Here is a 17,896-nt window from a genome sequence, read left to right as displayed (position 1 = left end):
TGAAAACAATAGTACTGGTATATATATATATATATATATATATATATATATTAACCAGTATAAATAAATAAATAATTATGTTATGAATAATGTTATAGAATGTTAAGTAATTGTATTGACTACAACATTTACTAGTCAATAAGATTTGTGTGAGTAGAGGTTGAGATTTGGAAAAATGCTACCAGATGTGTAGTCTCTGCGATTTACATTTTCTCTTCTCCAGACACTTTAGTGTAAAAGACAAAAAAAATAAAAATAAAAAGATGGAGAAAACCAATACAAAAACAATAAAGTTCGTTATGGATTTAATATGCCCCAAAGGACTTTTGAAGATATGACAAAAGGCAGACATAATAAAAGGCAGCACTGTTTTGCCTTAGAGGATCTTGTCCCACATACATACTGGCATGGCAAAGAGGACTGTGTCAATGCAGGTATTGCTGCTCATTGTACATGGCATCTTAGTGCCAGCTTCAGCACAAGTCTGCAACCTGCTTGGTCAGCCTGCTTTACCTTCACTTTCTGCAGAAAGAGACATCAACATTGGGGCGATTTTCTCAATCCACAGAAATGCTCTACTAAAAATGCATAATTATACTTCCAAACCAGATCCAACAACATGCGCCAGGTCAGTATGATGATACTGATGAAAAAACAACAAAAAAGGTTGATAAATATAACTCTGATGATTCTTTGCAGAATGTAATACAGTTGATGCTTTTATTCACCACAGCTTAAACTTGCGCGAGTTTAAATTTGCTCAGACGCTGATTTTTGCCATTGAGGAGATTAATAACAGCACACAGTTGTTGCCTGGTATTTCTTTGGGCTATAAGATATATGACTCATGTCGCTCTTTCACTCAAACAATCCTCTCAGGCATGGCTTTGATGAACGGTTATGAAGACACTTTGAGTGATACATCCTGCCGTAGACCACCAGCTGTTCATGCCATTGTTGGAGATTCAGCATCCTCATCCACCATTGGCTTGGCATCTGTCGTTGGTCCATTCAGCTTACCTGTTGTAAGAACTTACTTATCTGCTGCTGGTTAGTGTAATCAGAGTATGATGAACGTTTGGAACTTATACAGAAAATATAGGCTTCAGATCTGATGTTGAAAATGGAAAGAAACTGTTGTAAATATAGAAAGCAATGTATTGAACTGTGTAGATTAGCATACTTAGTGGTATAAGAACTGAAAAGTATTTTTGATAAACTATGTGGTTAACACATTATACACTGCTTCTTTATATTACAGATCAGTCATTTTGCCACATGTGCATGCTTGAGTGACAGAAAAAGGTATCCATCCTTCTTCAGAACAATATCCAGTGATTATTACCAAAGCAGAGCTCTGGCTCAGCTTGTCAAGAACTTTGGCTGGACCTGGGTTGGGACAGTTAGGAGTCGCAATGACTATGGTAATAATGGAATTGCAGTATTTGAGGAGGCTGCAAAAGAAGAGGGGGTTTGTATTGAATACTCAGAGGCCATATTAAACAATGATCCACAAGAACAGTTTCTGAAGACACTGGAGGTGATCAAAAAGGGCACCGCCAGGGTTGTGCTTGCTTTTATTGCATTAGGAGATTTTCTCCCCCTCCTGAAAGTAATTTTGCAACACAACATCACAGGGATACAGTGGGTTGGCAGTGAATCCTGGATCACTTCTCGAACTCTTGCAGAAACAAAGGAATACAGTTTCCTTTCTGGAGCTGTGGGTTTTGCTATAGCAAATGCCAAAATTATGGGCCTGCGAGAGTTCCTAGTGAATGTGCACCCTGATCAAGAACCAAAAAATGAACTTTTAAAAGAATTTTGGGAAATAGTTTTTCAGTGCTCGTTCAGGAAAATTGGCAGTAATGGCTGTACTGGTTCAGAGAGACTTGCAGAGCTGCAAAATGAATATACTGACATATCAGAGCTACGAATAGTAAATAAGGTGTACACTGCAGTGTATGCCGTCGCATATACACTACATAACATATTAAAAGACTTCAGATCCTCCAGCAACAGCAGCAAAATAGGATGGCCTATACCACAAATGGTAAATGAGGAACACATAGTTTTATACTGAAACTATTTAATGTAGGACTAATGTTCCTGATGTTTCTTCTTAGGTGTTGAAGTATATGAGAGATGTGAGATTCACTGTTAAAACAGGTGAAGAAATATTTTTTGATGAAAGTGGTGATCCAGTAGCACGATATGACCTTGTTAACTGGCAGCCTGCTGAGGATGGAAGTATGCAGTTTGAGCATGTCGGCCTCTATGACAGCTCACTGCCTTCAGAACATCTTCAAGTCAATCAGGAACACATACTATGGGCAGAGAAAAGTGGACAGGTACATATAGAGTTAATTATTAATATCAAATAACTGCTTGAATCATACAATGCACAGTGACTGAAGAACAGTCAGTTGAATATGTGTGAAAGTGATAAAAGTTATTATTTAAGATAAGTTATTTTACCAATTCAAACCATCATCATTGTGAGGTTTTATATGACAACTTATTTCATATAGTTGCCTGTGTCCGTGTGCAGTGAGACCTGCCCCCCCGGCACTAGGAAGGCTGTGCAAAAAGGTCGACCTGTCTGCTGTTATGACTGTATTCCATGTGCAGAAGGAGAAATCAGTAATGGCACAGGTAAAATAGTACATGCGGGATAACTCTCATGAAATTATGTTAAAGTTAAGTGTAATATTGTCCTCTTTGTCAAGTGAATTTACAATGCACCTTTCATTCGCTAATATTTCTTTTTTATATATTGGAATAATTTCTTCACAGATTCTAGTGACTGCTTTCCTTGTGATTTGGAGTACTGGTCGAATGAAAGGAAAGACAGATGCGTATTAAAAGTGGTTGAATTCCTGTCTTATACAGAAATCATGGGGATGGTGTTCTGTATTTTTTCCTTTATTGGAGTGTTATTAACAGCAATGGTATATTTTCTGTTTTATCTTCATAAAGAAACATCTATTGTAAGAGCCAACAACTCAGAGCTGAGCTTCCTGTTGCTTTTCTCGCTCTCACTGTGTTTTCTCTGTTCACTTACTTTTATTGGCCGGCCCACTGAGTGGTCCTGTATGTTGCGTCACACAGCATTTGGGATCACTTTTGTCCTTTGTATCTCCTGTGTTCTCGGGAAAACAATAGTTGTGTTAATGGCCTTCAAGGCTACACTTCCAGGAAGTAATGTCATGAAATGGTTTGGGCCTGCACAACAACGACTCAGTGTTGTTTCCTTAACGTTAATACAGATGATTATCTGTGTGCTTTGGTTAACAATATCCCCCCCTTTTCCATATATGAATTTGAGCTATTATAGAGAAAAGATCATCCTTGAATGTAACTTAGGTTCAGCTCTTGGTTTCTGGGCTGTTCTGGGTTATACTGGCCTGCTATCAATCATGTGTTTTGTTTTAGCTTTTCTTGCTCGGAAGCTCCCTGATAACTTCAATGAAGCCAAGTTCATCACATTCAGTATGCTCATATTCTGTGCTGTCTGGCTCACATTTATCCCAGCTTATGTCAGTTCTCCTGGAAAATTTACTGTAGCTGTGCAGATATTTGCTATATTAGCATCAAGTTTTGGTTTACTATTTTGCATATTTGCTCCAAAATGTTACATAATTTTGTTAAAACCAGAAAAAAACACAAAGAAACAAATGATGAGGAAATAGTCATCTACAGTTCTTTAAGCTTAGTAATACTCATGCAGCGGGGAAAAAAGCCTTTGCTTTCTGAGAACCGAACTTGAAGAAAACAACATATAATATCTGAAAGTCTTCTCTTTGTAAATAATAAACAGAATACCCTTAAGCAAAATCACAGGCTTTGTGCTTTTGCATACTGTGAATGGCTTTCATAAAAATGGGAAAGGGTTCAACATTGCTGCTTAAACTCACAGAAAGAATACATTTCTGTCCTCTGAAATGATAGGTTCCCATGTTATCATGAGTAATGAATGGCAGTGCTACTGTCAAGTCTTTCTGACTCTTCTGGGTCAGCACTCTCAATGTCCATCTCCATGAAAGCCATATTCTTGACCTGCATTGTTTACTTCCTAATCAAAACTAAATGGGGGGCATTTACTTAACAAGAAATGGAAATTTGTTGCCGACATACAGTTTAGCACTGTTGCTCTTTGGGGATCCACGCAGAGTTCAATCCCCTCCCCCTTTCTCCCACTCTTCCTGTCTGAGTACTGTCCTATCATAATAAAGGCAAAAATGCCAAAATTAAATCTTAAAAAAGAAAGAAAAAAAAAGAAGAAGAAGAAGGAAATGTATGTACACAGGTTTAAACCTTTTATGTGCATGTTATGTTTTATTAAATGCAATCAAATTATTCTAAAGTCATTAAAACAGCGTTGTTTTCATACGTTTTCTTTTGTTTCTATACTTTTCCACACCTGAAAAATACTCAAACCAAATTCCATACTTTTCCATACTTGTAGGAACCCTGCTCTCGCTTGGCTGGCTAAATGCATAAAAGTGACCAGCTGGATAAAAACTGATGCAAATAGATGGTAACAATCATGACATTAAATGTTTGAGTCTGACTTGCAAGTATTTTTATCACATTTTTTAATCGCTTGAGGTGAAACAAAATCTTTGTTCATGCCATGTTGTTATTACCGTAATTTTGAGATGACAACATGTCAAGTTCTACTTGGAGTTGAATTATGTGTTTCTATGGCAATACGATCAACGTTAAGTGTTTACTTGCATGCATAACTCATAATTACAACTTGTAAGCTGGGAATGTTCTGAGAAATATGACTTGGACCACATGACGTGACTGCTATACCACCTGACTGCCACCAGCTTGAAGTGGTATGGTGCAGACTGATCAGCAGTTCTGGGTCTAAAGACTTCTACAGACTGCACAATTTTAGCAATCCTATAAAATCATTGCAAATCACACTGCAACATGGATTTAATCAACTTGGGTATGGCATGCATGTAGACTATATGATGATAACACCTAGTGCAGTGATTCTCAACCTGCGGGCCGCATGCGCATCCGCACAATTCATTTTAGTTTTGACATTAAGTTACAAATGTACTAAACAAATATAATCTATAATGTTTTTATGTAAAATATTTTGTTTTTCATATATTATTTTCAGACATGAGCAGACCTGTACTCACGTAATTAACGTTACACATTTAACGAACACTTACAAGCGCGCACTTTGGCAGAATTCAATTCAAATAGTCATCAGCAGCAATAGTTCGGTAAATTTAAGCATCAGAATGGACAAATTTGTTATTAAGGGACAAAAACGAAATGTGGAAAATGCCAGCGAAGGAACACATTCAAACAAGAATCGTCTCAGTATCAGCAGTGAAGGTTAGGAGAGTGCTGGACTTTCGGCATCAACTTTCGGTTTGCCCCGCTACTCACTTGAAGATGTTCAGGCAAAAGGAAACACCCATACTATGCAGCAATCACCCTTAATTGCAGAAATGAGGCTAAACATCTCTGGAGAGAACCTCAGATTATTACATTTGAAAGTGCTTTCCATATTTGGATCAACATAGGCTACATTTGTGAATGCACATTTTCTGCAATGTCGCGCGTGTTACAGACTACAAATTACAATCACAACTTCATTGTTCTGTTACTCCTTTCCGGTCAGCACCTCACAGCATCAGGTCTTTTATTAATGGGGAGTAGAATTATTTATTTATCTATTTCAATGAATGTAATCAATTAGATATAATAATATTTAGGCTATAATATTAGAAATCTGGTTGGTTTGTATTGGTGATGTAATATGTAAATGATATGTGTGCGGCCCGTGAGACTTGCACTTGGACCATAGTGTGGCCCAGTGGAAAAAAAGGTTGAGAACCACTGACCTAGTGACTTGTAGTTACCATTGAAGAATAAAATGTCATCAGCATGCGCTGACCACAACCAATCACAGTTTGGCAGTTGTACTTTTAATGTGTGCTGAAAAAAAGAGGAAGCTGTGAAAGAGGAAGGGAAAATAGTTTGAAGTAAGGAGTTTTAAGTTTTAGTGCCATGTCACATTGATCAACACAACATTTCATGTTGAACCAAATCAAATTTGTCTTGGTCTGAGGAGGCCTTTACACTTAAAACTTTGTGAGTAGTTTTCATCTTTAAATTCAGTCACAAATTCAATTAAATAAGCAACAAACCAGATGCAAGTCAGATGTTGTGGGTGCAGCTAGCTGGAAAATCTTTGGCAATGCAGGGAAACATAATCCAGAAAGTCCAGTGAAATTAGCCCAGAATAGAAACGGCAAGGTAATCCAAACAGGAGCAGGAACCAGAACACAGAAACACAGTACCGCCGCTCCCTATATGCAGAGTACGCAGTTTGCATAGGGCACCAACTCCTGGGGGGGCACCATCCCAGTTGCTCAAAAAAAAACAAAAAAAAAACCCGTGACACGCCAAGCGCCATTCCCGCAACCGTGCTCACGGCCGCTCGCACCTCATGTTTGAGGCTGAATGCAAATGATCATAATTGATGGACAACTATGCCCGTGAAAAGACATCAGCAATCCGGTGCCGAGAGAAGAAAAAAATGCTCATGCATCACTTTCAGGCACATTCATAAGCCTGTGAAACTTTTTTGGCTGTTGACGTTTTCAACGTTGTTCAAATTTCACCACCACCAACGAATCTAATATTCTCTCTGAGTTTCCATGTTCCCTTAACACTTACAGGACAATCAAATCCTTGTTTAATAGGCTATTGACCACACATTTAATTAAACTATCCACTTAATCTTTAATTTTTGGCCACCTTTTTGCTATATATAAGATGACACAGCCTCTATAATTTCTTCAACAAAAAACATGTGGACATAACAACCCTTGCAAAAATTAACCGTGGTTTTATGATAGTAAACCTGCTTAATTTTCTTTTGCATGATTTCTGAATGCTTCAGACTATAAAATCAATCAGACAACTGTATTAATAAAATCATAGCCATAGGTAACTGTCTAGATTTGTAATTTGTAAATAATAACATTTATTTATTTATTTACTTTTATATTTTATTAAAGTTCTATTTTGACCCCTATAGTAGGTGGCGTTTTTTTTACTTCCATAATATTTGAGGGAGGGGGGCACAATAATACAATCCTTCTTAGGGCACCCATTTGACCAGCAGCGGCCCTGCAGGAACAGTACAGCTGAGGAAAAATTGCACAAAAAACAATGCACAAAAAAAACACAATGAGCTGACAAAGACAGAAGAAACATAGCCACTCTAAATAGAGGAGCTGATGAGCAACAGCTGGACCTGATCAGCTCATCAGCGACACTGTATTGCTCAGCAAAAATATTCAAACTGAACCAAAAAACAGCGATACACCACCCACGGTACATACTGTGGTATTCTCACAGTGCACCAAACACCCATGCCCAAATAATGAATCAAATAGTAAATCAGAGTGTCAGCTTCCGATAAATGCACAGCATCACTATAAATCCACATAATAACTATGCAATTATGTAAACATAATGAACTGAAATAAATGCACTTCTTTCTATTACTCAAAAATGCATTAGTCGAGTCACCTTGAATTTTATTTCTGTAATGATCCTGTGTTAATTTACCATGCATTCTGCTTGGTTCTGTGTGCCATAGAACACCAAGTGAATGGGAATAGGAGAGGAGATATGACCAAAATCTTATAGTACATCACAGGGCTGGAGTGGGACTCATTTTCAGCCCTGGAGTTTCATGCCTTAGACCGGCCCACTTTTTTCTTTTTTTTTTTTAATCTATTATTCGCTCGCTTATCTCCTACAACTGAGGTTTTTGTTTTTTTGAGCAAGGTGCCACTATCAGAGGAGTCAAAAGATAATTACATCATCATTAGGGTTGCCAATTAACTTCATAAATGGAAAATAAGGTCTAATTGTGATTCTTTATCTTTTATTCTTTAAGAAAATAGTGTTTATTCTTGTAGAAAATAAGTGTTTATTCTTGTAGAAAATAAGGGACAGAATAAGGGACGATCCAAATATTTGTACCGTACAATAATGTAGGCCTATATCTGCCTGCAGTTAAAAAGTTCTCTGAAATAATCACATTTGTTTTGCTTAACCCATTTATGTACAATTATTCTAAAACATTTTTTTAATGTCATACAAAAATATATATATATATATATGATCCTAAAAAAAAAAGTTTCATTTGGACATTCTGCTGCTGAGAAATAGCTTATAAAAATGTAAGAAAAATGTGTGTGCTCAAGGGAAATTTTTCATATCTGTCTAATTTGATACCTCAGGACCAGGGTGGAGTGGGACTCATTTTCAGCCCTGGAGTTTGATGCCTTAGACCGGGCCACTTTGTTTTGTTTTTTTGTACTGGCATTTTCAGTGTGGCCTTTTCATTTTCTATTATCCATTTTTTTTATCTATTGTTTTTTTGCTCGCCAATACATTCTCACTCCCAAGACGTCAAAAACTGCTGAACGGTCAAGCACATTTACCACTGACTATGTTTACATGGACATCAGTAATCTAATCATTTACCTTATTCTAAATAAGACAATATTATGATTAAAGTGTTTACATGAGTTGCTTTAAGAATATTCCTTTCATGTTCCCATTTTACATGTCATAGTACATAGATCGATTAATGGCACACGTCATTACATCCTCACGTGACGCCATCTGACGTCCCCTTCAGAATTTCACGTATAAACATATAGTTTGTCTTCGTGATGTTGCCATATACAGTTTTGGGTGTTTCATTTTTAATTTACCACCTGATCCCTGAAGGGAGTAGTGGGAACCTTGGGCACATAGCTAGGCCGGGGCCTCAGGATTACCTGGGAGTCAGCCAGCCCAAACTCTAGGCACGAATCGTCGACCGAAAATGCGTGCTGGTCCCCTACCCTCTTGATGGAAGCCAGTGCAAGCAGGAGCAGAGTTTTCATTGAAAGAAACTTTAGCTCAACTGACTGCAAAGGCTCAAATGGGCCCTGCTGTAGTGCTTTGAGCACTAGAGACAGGTTCCAACAGGGTATACCTCCCTGACCTTGCACAGCGTCTTTGCGAGAAGGCTCACTGGGGGAAACGCATACTTACGCAGGCCCCGTGGCCAGCTGTGTACCAGTGTTCCCTCGGTCAGGGAGTAGAACAACTGGCAGTGAGAGGTTTCTGGAGAGGCAAACAGGTCTACCTGAGCGGCTCCGAAACGTCTCCAAAACAGCTGGGCCGTCTGTGGATGGAGTCTCCATTCTCCTAGGAGCGTAGCTCGTGACTGCTCGTCGGCCGTACGGTTGAGCAGACCCGGCATGTGAATGGCACGAAGTGATCTCAGAACTTTCTGACGCTAAAGGAGGAGGTGGCGGGTGAGTTGCGACATGCGACGGGAGCGCAGACCACTTTGTCGGTTGATGTAAGCAACGGTCGCCATGTTGTCCCGTTCGGACCAGCACGTGCTTGCCTCGAAACACCCTTTGAGATGGTTCAAGGCAAGGCGCACTGCTAACAACTGTAGGCAATTGACATGCCAGTGCAGTTGGGGGCCCGTCCATACCCCCGACACTGTGTACCCATTGTACGTGGCCCCCCAGCCGGTGGTGGAGGCATCCGTGTAAACCACAGCATGCCTGGAGACCTGATCTAGGGGCACTCCTGCCCGGAGGAATGTAAGTTCTGACCACGGGGTGAAGGTTTGGCGAGAGGCCGGTGTAACTTGGGCTCGGTAAGTGCCGCGCTGCCACGCCCACTTCAAGACTCGGCCATGAAGCCAGTGCTGGAGCGGTCTCACATACACCAAGTCCCTGTGTGCACACAACTGATGCTGAGACTGAGCTAGTATGAGCCAGCCGTTGAGGTAGTTGGGAATGCGAATGCCCTGTTCTCTCAGGGGAACAAAGGCTGCCTTCGCAACTTACGTGAAGACACGGGGCGACAGGGACAGCCCGGAGGGCAGGACCTCGTACTGATATGCTCGTCCTTCAAGCGCGAACAGCAGAAATGGTGATTGGTCGTAACCCACCACCTTTCTCGGGTACAATGAAGTAAGGCCTATAAAACCCTGTATTCATATCGGCTGGAGGGACTGGCTCTATCGCATCCTTCGCCAGTAGGACTGCGATCTCTGCATGCAAGACAGGAGCATCGGCCGCCTTCACTGTCGTGAAGCGGATGCCACTGAACTTGGGGGGATGCCGGGCGAACTGATTCGCATAGCGGAGGCTGATGGTCCGCAGATGCCAACGAGACGGGTTGGGTAACGCTAGCCAGGCACCCAGATACCGTGCAGGCGGGACCAGTGGAACCACCACCGTACCCGCAGTGGGACAGCAAGGTGGAACGCAGGGACCAAACTCGGGCGGCTTGTGAGCGGATCGAAGAGGGGTCTGAGTGTGCGATGCAACGCTTACCTGGTTCCACAGTTTGGCAGAGGGTGCGTGAGTAGGGCCGTTGTTGACACTCGAACCGCCCGCTGCTGCCTGCTGGTGATGGAGGAGGATGAATGTGGTCCGGTGCTGGTCCGACCGTAGAAGAGATCTCAACAACATCACACACTGTGCTCAGATATTTCTTCTTAGCTAGACTCTGGATCGCTCACATTTGTCTCTTTTAAAGATTTAGAAGAGATCTCAACAACATCACACACTGTGCTCAGATATTTCTCCTTAGCTAGACTCTGGATCTCTCACATTTGTCTCCTCAAAAGTTTAGAAGAGGTCTCAACAACATTACACAGTGTGCTCAGATTTTTCTCCTTAGCTAAAGACTCGAGAGCTCTCCCATTTGTCTCCTCTAAATTTCAGAAGTGATCTCAATAACTTTACAAAGTGTGCACCAAGTCAAATGCCTCAATATGAGCTCAAACATTTATTCCATATAATATGTATTAATAATCAAATTAGTCCATTAATAATCAAGACTTCGTCATAAGCCATTTATGTGCCTTTCAGCAAAGAAAGCTCCAGGGTTACATTTTCTATAGATCAGTTTTGATTAAGGCATCTGCTACATTACTATTTCCAACAACAAATTATGTGCCTAAGTACATAAACATTGTCCTATAAAAAGTAATATTATCCTTATTTCTGCATAATTTCTCTCTCAATATAGCCTTTAACTCTGAATTTATGATTTCCCCCCTTTAATTAGTGTCTTTCAAGTACTTGACTTGATGCACACTTTGTAAAGTTGTTGAGATCTCTTCTAAAGCATTACAAGAGACAAATATGAGGCCCCCAGATTATTTAGCTAAAGAGAAAAATCTAAGCACAGAGTGTGATGTTGTTGAGATCTCTTCTAAACTTTTGAGGAGGCAAATGTGTGAGATCCAGAGTCTAGCTAAGGAGAAATATCTGAGCATAGAGTGTGATTTTGTTGTGATCTCGTCTGAAGCTTTAAAGGAGACAAATGTGAGACCACCAGAGTCTTTAGCTACAGAGAAAATCTGAGCACAGTGTGTAATGTTGTTGATTGTTGAGATCTATTTTAAAGCTTTAAAGGAGACCATTGTGAGATTGTTAGAGTTTTTGTCTCAGGAGACAAGTTTGAGAAGCAGGAGACTCAAGCAAAAATCTCCATTCGATCTTAAAGTAACCTCATTTCTGTCTAGGAGAAATATTTGAGATGTTAAAGAGATCTCACTTTTGATTGTTCTTTCCTATGGGCCTGCACATGTCTTTTTTTAACACGATGCACTGTTTAATATGGTTTAAAAGATAGTCCAACCACAGACAGTCCTGCGGGTGACAAGGGAAATTCACAGCCAATGACATCCCAGCTGAACAGCGGCGTCACACTTCTTTGTCCATTTATGGTCATTTATGACAGATTTCTTCCGTTTTTCGGCTGAAGGGATACGTTCGGTTAACGATAAATTAAGTTTGCTACATATTAAATTGTATTTTTTAATGTCTACACTTACCCCAAATTTAAACCTATCCCTACAATAATGCAAATACAGTAATTGTTGTTCAGTGTGACAACATTTCCGCAATATTGATGTGCGCATGCCCAGTAGCCGCAGCTGTATCCCATCTAATCTTAACCGATAGATTCCACTTTTTCATAGGATACTTTTTGTACACAAAGAAAACAAAAATAACGACTTTATTCAACAATTTGTGTCCTCCGCGTCACCTGCGTATGCTGTTGGTGTGGTGCGGCTGACACAGACAAGTAGAACAATATACGCAGTTTACATTCAGTGGATACTCTCCAAAATGGCACTACGGTGGCACGGAGAAGACAAATTGTTAAATAAAGTCGTTATTTTTGTTTTCTTTGCATACAAAAAGTATTCTCGTTGCTTCATGAAATTCAGATTGAACCATTGATGGCAGATGGACTATTTTGACGATGCCTTTCATACTTTTCTGGGCCTTGACAGTGTTATTTACTTGGCTGTCAATGGGACATTCACAAGCCTCCCAGTTTTCATCCAAAATATCTTAAATTGTATTCCGAAGACAAACGAAGCTTTTATGGGTTAGGAACAACATGGGGGTAAGTGATTAATGACAAAATTTTCATTTTGGGGTGGAGTAACCCTTTAACTTTAATACATTGTCATTATTTTTCACTTTTATTGTGACTAAATGCAAAGCAAAATAAAATTGTTAGTAATAATTATAATTGTAAATGTTAACTATTTTCAGTATGAAAATGCTTTTATAAAAAATAAAATACAGTATACATTTTCTTACAAATTAAATTAACCAAAAAGTGATACTGGGAACTACCTGTATCTGACTGACTGTAACTAGGGGATGGATGTAATGTATTCATTATAAGCTTATAATTAAAACAAAGTTGCAACTTCTGCAAAAAACAAACCACTGCAAAGTCTTAATATTGATCCAGGTAGCATTTCTGTATGTGTGGTGGATAACGAGTTAAAGAGGTGAGCGCATGTGCATGATGGAGAAGGACAGCTTTATCTGCAAGTAAATCCTGTAAGACAGAAAGAAAGGAAATATTATTACATTACAATGCAACTTGTCGGTTTATACATTACTGAGGTGTTTTTTTTTTAGACTGTAAAAAAAACTTGTGGTGCAGTGAAGCGAGAAATCAAGGATGTGATCTATAAGCATTTGGTGGAGCAGGGAGTTTTGTCGGAGGTGAGTGAAGCAGGTGTTGCAGATCAGTTGCCAGTTTCCGTGGGTAAGGGGGCGGAGCATCCCAAACCCAAGGAGATGGCCAGCATAGATCCCGTTGATCTCCCTTCTCCGAGCGATCCTCGGATGGCAATAAAACTAAAAGAGTTAAGAGTTGGAGTTGAGCAGGCAACAATATCAAAGTCAGCTGCTGCATGAAACTAAGCGAGCAATCAAGCTCAAAGAGTCCTACTGCTGAATAATTGGACATTTGTTGCAAAGATGTTCTGTTTTCAGTTGCTGATTTATATCAAATTACAGATCCTCGTGGTGCAGTGAAGCGAGAAATCAAGGATGTGATCTATAAGCATTTGGTGGAGCAGGGAGTTTTGTCGGAGGTGACTGAAGCGGGTGTTGCAGATCAGTTGCCAGTTTCCGTGGGTAAGGGGGCGGAGCATCCCAAACCCGAGGAGATGGCCAGCATAGATCCCGTTGATCTCCCTTCTCCGAGCGATCCTCGGTTGGCAATCAAACTAAAAGAGTTAGAGTTGGAGTTGAGCAGGCAACAATATCAAAGTCAGCTACAATATCAAAGTCAGCTGCTGCATGAAACTAAGCGAGCAATCAAGCTCAAAGAGTTGGAGCTTGAGCTCAAAACTAAATCACCTGTTCACTCCTCAGCTGGTGATGCGCCTAGTGTGAGCATGCTTTTATTGTCATGAGGTTGGGCACCTCATCGCAAATTGTCCCACCTTGAAACGTAAAGTTAGTAGAAAAGCGAACTCTTCAAAAAGTGTTGCGTTGATTGAAAGACCAGTTTTGTCACCTGAGCAAAATGTGTCTCTGAATTCAGTGGTTGAGTCTACTTTTGAACCCTTCATTTGTGACTGTGTAGTATCACTGAGTGAAGCCCAGTCTGAGTTGCAGCATATTCGCATCCTCCGTGATACTGGCGCTGCCCGATCGTTTATCCTACAAAGTGTGTTGCCATTCTCTGAACAGTCAAGCTGTGGTTCCAATGTGCTGGTGCAAGGTATTGATCTCACAGTAGTTAAAGTTCCTTTACACCAAGTGTTTCTACACTCTGGGATCATTTCAGGGAATGTTAAACAGTTACCTGTTAAAGGTGTGTCGCTCATTCTTGGGAATGATCTGGCAGGTGATAAAGTTTTTTTTTGTCTGCCTGAGGTAATCGATACCCCTGTTGTGCAGAACGGTGATGTGCTGCATGAAGAGTTTCCTGATGTGTTTGGCACATGCATTGTGACCCGAGCTCAAGCACGCAAATTTAGGGATACGGTGGATCTGTCTGATTTGTTTATGTGTGCTGACAATTCTGTTAATGCAAAGAAAGATGTTGGTACAGTTGAGGTAGATGTGTGTGCCCTTCCAGGTGTTGATTTACTCATTGGTAAACCCATGTTAATTGAGGCACAACGTGCTGATCAAACTTTGACTCATTGTGTTGAAGCCGCTGTTGAGCTGACTGATTTGTCAGACCATCCAGTGGCATACTACTTTGAGGATGATGTATTGATGCGTAAGTGGTCAAGTGCCCTCAGCTGGTGATGCGCCTAGTGTGAGCGTGTCTGTGTCGTCACCCATCAGTGCTTCCACTCCAAGTCCCACTCCTGCACCTCGACGCAACCCACAAGTAAGTCAACCTGAATTTGATATTAGCCGCCAAATTGCACTAGTGCCACTGTTTCGAGAGAGCTAGGTTGACACTTATTTCACCGTGTTTGAGCGAATCACTGCCACGTTAAAATGGCCGCGGAATGTTTGGCCACTGTTGCTGCAATGCAAACTCGTCGGTAAAGCCCAAGAAGTCTGCTCAGCATTAACGCTTGAGCAGAGCTTGGATTATGATGTAATGAAGAATTCCGTTTTGCGTGCTTATGAGCTAGTTCCTGAAGCATACCGGCAAAAGTTCTGCAGTCTTGTGAAAACCCCTAGTCAAACGTTTGTTGAATTCGCCAGAGCTAATTTGTTTGACAAGTGGTGCGCTGCAAACAAAGTAGACACGTTTGAGCAGCTTAAATAGTTATTACTGTTGGAGGAGTTTAATAGTTGTTTACCAGAGAAAATCACGGTTTACTTAAATGAACAGAAAGTGTCATCTCTTTCTGAGGCTGCAGTTTTTTCTGATGAATTTGTACTTACGCACAAAGTAGTGTTTTCACCCACAACGTGTAAATTCCTTGATCGAGTTCGTAGTTCTAAGGATGCCACAGTAGTACCTAAGAACATTTCGAGTGCAGACAGTAGTGAGAACCGTGAATGCTTTTATTGTCATGAGGTTGTGCACCTCATCGCAAATTGTCCCACGTTGAAACCTTAAAATTTAGTAGAAAAGCGAACCCTTCGAAAAGTGTTGCGTTGATTGAAAGACCAGTTTTGTCACCTGAGCAAAATGTGTCTCTGAATTCAGTGGTTGAGTCTACTTTTGAACCCGTTTCACTCGGCCCACATGCAGCAAAGAATTACAGCCCTCGTGGCCCAGATCTGGACTACAGATATGGCTCATAACCAGAAACCCCAGAACTGAGCCATAAAAAAGCCACACAAAAAAAACACTCACAAAACAACTCAGCCACGGATCCATCAATAGGCAGTAAAACACACAGCTACACCTTTAGACAAATAAGCGTTTGTAGTTCACACATCTTTAGATTGTGAGGGAAAGACTTTCTGGCTCAGCTGGAAATTGAACCACAGATCTTCTTGCTGTGAGGAGACAGCATTTCCCACTGAGCCACTTATGCTGCGCTTAGCCACCGACATAAAATACAGACACTTGTGGAATAATAATGCATAAAAAAAAATTGCTACACTTTTTTCATGATTGTATGTATATAATATAATAGTTTAATAAAAAACATTTACAGGTACAAAACTCTTTTTGGGTAGATGCTGAAATGTAGAACATACACAGCAAAATCCTCAGTGAACACTGCACACAATGTTAAAAGAAACACGAAAGTAGTGTTGAAGTTCACGAGATGAATGATCAAATTAAATGATCAAATAAGCATTTGGTAAAATCAACTGAAATAAAACACATTAAATCTCTGAAGATCTCAGCAGAGGATGTTTAAACAACTCCACAAGCAGCATCACCTGCTTCACTTATTACTAACCAGACTGACTTTATTTCTGTCAGCCATCTAGAGAAGCTCTTATTGAGAATTAATAGAGGTTTAGATGTTGATATTTGTTTCATTTGAAGTCACCATTGTGGTGGTCAGTGTTTGCTTTAGTTGGGATCTTGGTCCCTTGTACTTCTTGTGTCAGCTTTTCTTCAACTGCTGTAACTGTGTTTGGAAAGCACAGTTCTTGAGACAGAGCAAGCCAAGATCAGGTACTATCTCCCTATCTTGTTGGTGATGATGAAATCATAACAAAGTGTGTATCTAATAATTTTAAAATCTCATCAGTAGTTCTAATGGTTTTTTGTTTTTAATGGTATAATCACATATTCTGAAAGTGGGTAAAATGCTATTTTGAGCAAGTACATCATGTGGTCACACACAGACATCAAGATTTTGCTTATGAATCACCACAGTGGTTACAATCAAAACCAAACAAGCTTGGGAATCCAGGATGTGGAATTAAGGAAGAATCAAGTTTTGTACGATGAAGCCACCCATCATGCATTGCACAACATGAAGCTTTTTTGTTTTGATTGTCACCGTTGTTGTGATTCATATGCAAAATCTTGATGTCTGTCTTCAGGATGTGTGATCATTTTAATGCTTTTAGTGCTGATACTGCAGTTTTACAAGGTTGGTGGCTATAAATGCCAAAGATGAACAAAATTATAAACAAAACACAATTACAACTACTGATGAGATTTTGAAGTTATTCGATACACACTTTGTTATGATTTCATCATCACCAACAAGATACGGAGATAGTACCTGATCTTGGCTTACTTTGTCACAAGAACTGTGCTTTCCAAACACGGTTACAGCAGCTGAAAAAAAGCTGAAAGAAAAAGTACAGGGACCAAGATCCCAACGAAAGCAAACATTGACCACCACAATGGTGACTTCAAATGAAACAAATATCAACATCTAAACCTCTATTAATTCTCAATAAGAGCTTCTCTAGATGGCTGACAGAAATAAAGTCAGTCTGGTTAGTAATAAGTGAAGCAGGTGATGCTGCTTGTGGAGTTGTTTAAACATCCTCTGCTGAGATCTTCAGAGATTTAATGTGTTTTATTTCAGTTGATTTTACCAAATGCTTATTTGATCATTTAATTTGATCATTCATCTCGTGAACTTCAACACTACTTTCGTGTTTCTTTTAACATTGTGTGCAGTGTTCACTGAGGATTTTGCAGTGTATGTTGTACATTTCAGCATCTATCCAAACAGAGTTTTGTACCTGTAAACGTTTTTTTATTATTTTATATACATACAATCATGAAAACGTTTCAGTTTTTTATGTATTATTATTGCACAAGTGTCTGTATGTAATGTCTGTGGCTAAGCGCAGCATAAGTGGCTCAGTGGGAAATGCTGTCTCTTCACAGCAAGAAGATCTCTGGTTTGAGTCCCAGCTGAGCCAGAAACTCTTTCCCTCACAATCTAAAGAAGTGTGAATCACAGATGCTTAATTGTCTAAAGGTGTAGCTGTGTGTTTTACTGCCTATCGATGGAGCCGTGGCTGAGTTGTTGTTGTTTTTTTGGCTTTTTTATGGCTCAGTTTTGGGGTTTCTGGTTAAAGGCTGGTCTCTATGTGGTTTACTGAAGGCTGAGATTGGGTAGCACTATTAAAACTTGTTCTGGCCCAGTTCA

The 17,896-nt window shown here is 40.0% G+C and overlaps 1 protein-coding gene across 1 annotated transcript in view; it reads left to right on the top strand.

Annotated features, from left to right (window-relative positions):
- LOC107742934 (vomeronasal type-2 receptor 1-like) overlaps positions 1–17,896 on the top strand; it is a 26,945-nt gene that overhangs the window by 4,333 nt on the left and 4,716 nt on the right. The window contains exons 3-12 of the mRNA XM_016556020.1: positions 700–1,025; positions 1,262–2,050; positions 2,124–2,348; positions 2,529–2,652; positions 2,794–3,007; positions 4,268–4,323; positions 13,054–13,158; positions 13,413–13,532; positions 13,987–14,124; positions 14,563–14,631. Coding sequence (XP_016411506.1) covers positions 700–1,025; positions 1,262–2,050; positions 2,124–2,348; positions 2,529–2,652; positions 2,794–3,007; positions 4,268–4,323; positions 13,054–13,158; positions 13,413–13,532; positions 13,987–14,124; positions 14,563–14,631 — 2,166 coding nt within the window. The remainder of the gene's footprint in view (positions 1–699; positions 1,026–1,261; positions 2,051–2,123; positions 2,349–2,528; positions 2,653–2,793; positions 3,008–4,267; positions 4,324–13,053; positions 13,159–13,412; positions 13,533–13,986; positions 14,125–14,562; positions 14,632–17,896) is intronic.

Source organism: Sinocyclocheilus rhinocerous, unplaced genomic scaffold (genome assembly GCF_001515625.1).
Source record: "Sinocyclocheilus rhinocerous isolate Xijiao unplaced genomic scaffold, SAMN03320098_v1.1 scaffold1128, whole genome shotgun sequence".
NCBI lineage: Eukaryota > Metazoa > Chordata > Actinopteri > Cypriniformes > Cyprinidae > Sinocyclocheilus > Sinocyclocheilus rhinocerous.
Note: the sequence above shows the minus strand (reverse complement) of the source record. Positions and strands in the feature narration are given on the sequence as shown.